Genomic DNA, 6391 nt, shown 5'->3' with positions numbered 1-6391 from the left:
AAGTAAAGCTAACTTCGATGTTTAAGAATACAAAACATCGAGCGAGTGATATCATTTTGAGTAGAGACTACTGAAATCACGCACCAACAAAACCCCTCCTAGTCGAGGGGGTCGCTTTCGTAAATCATCAAGCTGTTTAACACGTTAAAAACCTTTTATTTAGTGCATAGCTTTCACAAATAATTCGGTACGACTTATCGCACCGTTTCTCCGTCCGATGAAGATAAGTCAGTGAAGTAGAATCCACTGACCTTGTTTTGATAATACTGGTATGTAATACTGATCACGATATACACCAACCACGCGGAACTACCATCACTAGTGACCACATAGAGTTCACGGATGAAAATATTCCACCTATGTACGTATAGACTTGCCCAATATTTCTAAGTACTGGAGACTTTCACATATTCTACAAACTAAGAAACAATGACATAATTTATCGCGGCTTACATCTGACAATCAAGTCCCCAAAACATATATATTTACCAAAAAAGATGTTTCTTGAATGATCAATTTCCTTTTGAAACAAAAATAAATAGTTGTGTCTTACTCTACCATATGTATATAACAACTTCCCCCCCTTGAACTTCAGGGCATTACCAACTTATGGACATTTCAGCTTGTAATGTAACAAACCAATAAGATAAATTTAAAAAAGAAATCTGTAGTTTTGGGCAGCCATACTTTTCTCAAGACTGATGCCATGCATGTACGTTTTAATTTATAACATTTGGGATTTCCTTCCTCTCGAGTAACAAGCAAGCGGTTACCCTATTTTTGGACTCTTTCATCTAACCTCCCCCCAGGTCAACTTGTAGTGGGAAATCAACTAAAACCATAGAACTGAACAGAAAAATCCGTGTTGTGACTAGGAATGATGGGAAACTGATCAGTTTAAGCTTTAATGACCATTGTGAGGTCACCCACTTTTTGACTATTGGACATCCACATCTGCAGTTTACACTCATCCAGTGAATGGTAAATGTACGTATTTCTCTAATTAGTAGGCTTTAATCACTGGCAACAGCTTATCACAAATCTTACACTTTTCAGTTCCAAACACCCACTTTATACGTTTAGCCCAGATTATATTTATGTGGTCAAATCTTAGTTATCGATAAGTTTTGCCTTTTAAGTTTGTTCTAATGAACCGTTTAAATTAACAAAAAGCTATTTTTCACACGTATTTTGCTATCCGTACCTTGGGTATCATAACTCATCCATGCTAGGAAGTTACACAATACTTGTATCAACTGTGCTTACATATATCACGTAAACAGATTTCACACTGTTGTTTCTCCGTTTCTTTTACAGAGTAAAGAAGTTTTAAGGGCAACAGTAACACTATTTTTCATCATAAACACCTTAATAAAATGGCACTTAACACGTTTCAAACTTTCCATTACTGTGATGATCTTGGAAAACGTCAGTATACACATACATAAAAAAAAAAGGACTTAAAACAGTGGGTGAACGCAGTTGGCAGTTGAAACAAAAAAAAATCATTCATATTCAACTCCAAAAAAATTAAGTCTTCATTGTTGTAAGGAAGTCCAACACAAGAAACTCTTCATCAGGATTGGTCCCACAGCTTGCACAGGTAATTAACAATTCTAAGTTTCAAAGTGCTTGTACAGAGACGTAACATATGCCATGATGGACTGCCAATCGGGCCTTTCTAAAGAGATCAGTTCATTAAGGTTCTGCAACAAAAGGAAAAACAAGACCCACATCTCAGAAACAAATTAACTGCAAGATTAAATCATCAGTATTATTAATCACTACCAAGTATTTGATCATCTACAGACAAATTGGAAGTTTGATGGAGTAACCTAGAACAACTGGTGGAACATTTAAATTAACAGGATTTGCATGATTACGATTTTTAAAATCATTAAAACATGCTGTGTAGTTTAAGAATAATTGAAGATATAAAAAAAATACAGGCCATACTACAGTAGGTTAGTGCGTATTTATAATTTATCGTGATATTATTGGAAATAACCATATCTAAACATTTCAGTCATTGTCAAATAAATCATATGGTGTTTGAGTTATTAATGTTAACATATTATTTCTTACACACACACATACACTATAACAAGAGAAAAAAAAACCTATCTTATTTAACTGTGTAACATGAAGATCACTGAATAATCTATTTAAGATACTCAGTTTCCCCCAATTTTAACTAATCACTATTACTGCCCTCTAGTGGTAAATAAACTGTTATAAAAGCACATGGTGAAACTATCTGTGGATTTTAACTGAGTTATATTTCTGTTGGCATTACAATGTGCAAGTCAGTAAGAAAATAATGGTGTTTAATATCTTATTCAGTAGATTTAACTTTGCTGAATGATGGAGATGAGGAGTTAGTATTCCTAATGGTATAATTATTTGGACTATTTAAATCTATATAATAATTTTAGATAATTTTGATGAACCATTGAATTTGAAGATAATTTCCCTAATAGCAAGTTAATTCATTTCTCGGCTGTTATTTCTCTACTCGCAATAAATCACAACAAAAATTATTCTAACTACATAAATACAGATTCAATAATTTTTATAACTTGTATTTCTAAAACCTTCAGGAAATATTTACTCGTATTATAACATGGTAAGTTCTATAATTAATGTTTAACAAAGTTTCAGACAGTTTTTGATTGGCTAGTCATTTTTTGTATTGCCTCCTGGTGGAAAGTTGAATAACTTTAAGGTTAATATTCCCCACACCTGACATCAACAATACCTGGATGAAGTAGTTTTAAAATATTTCAGTGAATTAGTAATGTTAATTAGTTTTGCTAATTGACATAAGGTGATTATAAATGTCCTGTTTTGGAATGTAGAGGTGACCTTTACACTTCCTTTTGACCTTACTTACACTCAACTAAGTAGTGAAAGTGAACCAATCATGACCTACTTACATAACTGAAGTTTGAGTTTTTAATTTCTGGTATTTTATGTTGGTATGTTAGTATTTCATATCCAATCCAGCTTCAGGATGTGGATGATATCCAGTCCAGCTTCAGGATGTGGATGATATCCAGTCCAGCTTTAGGATGTGGATGATATCCAGTCCAGCTTTGGAATGTGAATGATATCCAATCCAGCTTTAGAACGTGGATGATATCAAATCCAGCTTCAGGACGTAGATGATATCCAATCCAACTTCAGGATGTAGATGTATCCAAGTCCAGCTTTAGAATGTGAATGATATCCAATCCAGCTTCAGGACGTGGATGATATCCAATCCAGCTTTAGAACGTGGATGATATTCAATCCAGCTTTAGGATGTGGATGATATCCAATCCAACCTTAGAATGATATTCCTTTACTGAATCCTGAGCTAAGCCTTTCGTTGATAGTTTACACTTGTCTCAGTTTATTGACCTTTTTGTTCTGAGCACCAACTATTCTCAGAAACTTTAAGAGTCAGTTCTTTGGACAAAAACAAATTTATAACCAAAAAGCAAACCTGTCACAGTTTCACTGGAATTACACTGTCATGACTCTGTTAATGGCCATGAATTTTGTAAACAGTACTTTTTTATTACAGCAGACAGATTACGAACCCAGTCAGTTTTGTTGAACATGGTTTCTTCCTTAAATCTATTTTTGAGCTACAAAACCTGGGACTAATTTAATCGTGTTGAACATGGTTTCTTCCTTAAATCTATTTTTGAGCTACAAAACCTGGGACTAATTTAATCGTGTTGGACATGGTTTCTTCCTTAAATCTATTTTTGAGCTACAAAACCTGGGACTAATTTAATCATGTTGAACATGATTTTTTTCCTTAAATATATTTTTGAGCTACAAAACCTGGGACTAATGTAATCATGTTGAATATGGTTTCTTCCTTAAATCTATTTTTGAGCTACAAAACCTGGGACTAATGTAATCATGTTGAACATGATTTCTTCCTTAAATCTATTTTGAGCTACAAAACATGGGACTAATTTAATCATGTTGAACATGATTTTTTTCCTTAAATCTATTTTTGAGCTACAAAACCTGGGACTAATTTAATCATGTTGAACATGGTTTCTTTCTTAAATCTATTTTTGAGCTACAAAACCTGGGACTAATGTAATCATGTTGAACATGGTTTCTTCCTTAAATCTATTTTTGAGCTACAAAGCCTGGGACTAATGTAATCATGTTGAACATGGTTTCTTTCTTAAATCTATTTTTTCTAAAACTAACAACTAGAACCTATTTTGCAATATTTTTATTTCAAAAAACAAAAACTTTGTAACTTTTTTTTATTACACATGAAAGTATCTAGAACAAAATACCCAATTCTAACCAGTTAAAATCTTCCAGAAACATTCTCAATATGAAAACTTCAACCTATGAAAAACTAAGCTCTTATGGTATTTAAAGCCCTATACCAGTGAAACACGATCTTTAGATTGATGTCTGTGTAACATTACATTATAATAAGGCTAGCATAAAAGCCTGTCAAAAATGACAGGAAACCAAAGCCTACCAAATTTGAATCCTCCAATATGCATTTGCAACTTTGCTGCCCATAAACAGACATAAGAAAAATAAAGGGCCTTCTAGCATCTGGAAACGAGAGCCTATCATGAGCAATATCTACTTTATCTAAAGAATGTAAAACATGCTACATATTGGCACCTTTGGATAAAAGATTAAAATATACAATGACCATGTGATTGCATACAACCTGCTCTTTTTCTTCTGAGGAAAAGTCATCCTCTTCCCTACAGATAATTGGTATCTTCAGCCTGTTTTAACAAAGGCTTTTTGTAATAATTTCCAAGCACAGATTTGCACTAATTTTTTACTTTTTTTTTCCACGGGAGTCTTCCCACTATCCTATTCAGATCCTACCTAGATTGACGTCATATTGATGTGGTATCACACATATGACAGGCCTGATCTGGTCCTGGGAACTCTCTCCTTGACAAGCTTTTATATAGCAGAAAAAGTGCTGAAATTTTGGAGCTATTTACACCTATGTTAGTGATTAAATTCAACTAAAATGGAAACAGGCAATCAAAAGAAGAAATGTTATACAAGAAAAAAAAGTGGAATCAGAGTCGTGTTACTCATGAATTTTGGAGAAATCGAGCATGACCAACCGACACTTGGCTTTTATATATATTGATGGATAATTTCTTTACCAATCTTCCATGACTGGCTCTATATGGGTTTCCAGTAAAAAAAATATAATAGCATCTTGAGCACATGTTGCCACTTTGTTCAAAACAAGAGTTCACTGGCTTGGTGTGTAACACACAAAACCTTGGTCGAGACACTATTTACATCAGTCATTTATAAGATATCAGTTATTATGGTACATAACACCTTACACAGGCTAAACATGATCTGGAGATTGGTTGTCTGTGTGTGACGAGACATAACAATGAAACTATGTGGTCGAGTTACGTTCTTAAATTGAACTCTGACAAATCTCACATAAATTACAATGGTAAAGAACCTACCAGTGTTGTAGAAATTCCCACAGATTCAGCTGCCTTGAAAGCTATGGTGAAGTTTCTTTTCTGTAAAATAAATGATGACAGTGATAATAAAAGCCAAATGAAAACTTAGAAATAATTTGAAAAAAAAAAGATTACCTGTAAGCAAAAAATTAATCCTATTATTAATCTTCATTATAAAGCATACTTTACAAACAGGTAAATGAAATATATCTTAAATTAGGCAAAGTTAAAAAAATATTAGCCTTTTCAGACTATACAAGCTTTAAACAGGCACTAATAATTCTCAGATATTTAAGCACGCACACACACACAGGCATTGTTTTAGAAGAAATCAATAAAAAATGCTAAATTTGTTTTAATTGGAAGGGATGAATAAAAAATGAAAGATTACTTGCTCAGAAAATTCTATGATTAGTAATTTCACATTCTGAAGTCTTTTTAAACTGATTTATAATGGATATCTTTCTTTTCAAGGGCTTGAAAATTTGAAGACATCATCAGCATGGGTAGAGAAAATCACAGCAGTGGTGATAAACAGTGAAATTACATGCAGTATTTCTGAATTAAAATCAAAGGTAAAATTTACTGTCTTATAAAATAAAATAAGAACATTTTACACAATTGTAGAGAGATACGAAGATCTGTCAAGTAAAACCTACAACAAAGGTTGATATTTTGTTTCTTAAAAAACATATTGCAATGAAATCGTTTCAAAATTTCAAAGCTATGAATTCACACAAATATCACATATAAAACATTTTATTTGTAGAAGCTATTACATAAGCTGTAGAACGTTTTCTAAAGTTTCAAATATTTAATCCATTTATCTGTTTTTACAATGAAAAAACAAACAGGTTTATTGAATCAACACAGACAGATCTCAGAATGCAGTACATACTTTATGT

General features: G+C 32.7%; 1 protein-coding gene across 6 annotated transcripts in view; it reads right to left on the bottom strand.

Annotated features, from left to right (window-relative positions):
* Positions 1-260: 260 nt before the first annotated feature.
* The window catches only part of LOC106470535 (cytospin-A-like), a 68115-nt gene continuing 61984 nt past the window's right edge, over positions 261-6391 (bottom strand). For all 6 annotated transcript variants that reach the window (XM_022399140.1, XM_022399142.1, XM_022399139.1 and 3 more), the window contains exons 15-16: positions 5487-5546; positions 261-1706 (exon numbers count right to left, since the gene is read on the bottom strand). In XM_022399140.1, the coding sequence (XP_022254848.1) occupies positions 1617-1706; positions 5487-5546 (150 nt within the window). In that variant the 3' untranslated portion in view covers positions 261-1616. The remainder of the gene's footprint in view (positions 1707-5486; positions 5547-6391) is intronic.

The sequence above is a fragment of the Limulus polyphemus genome, unplaced genomic scaffold, assembly GCF_000517525.1.
Source record: "Limulus polyphemus unplaced genomic scaffold, Limulus_polyphemus-2.1.2 Scaffold4069, whole genome shotgun sequence".
NCBI lineage: Eukaryota > Metazoa > Arthropoda > Merostomata > Xiphosura > Limulidae > Limulus > Limulus polyphemus.
Note: the sequence above shows the minus strand (reverse complement) of the source record. Positions and strands in the feature narration are given on the sequence as shown.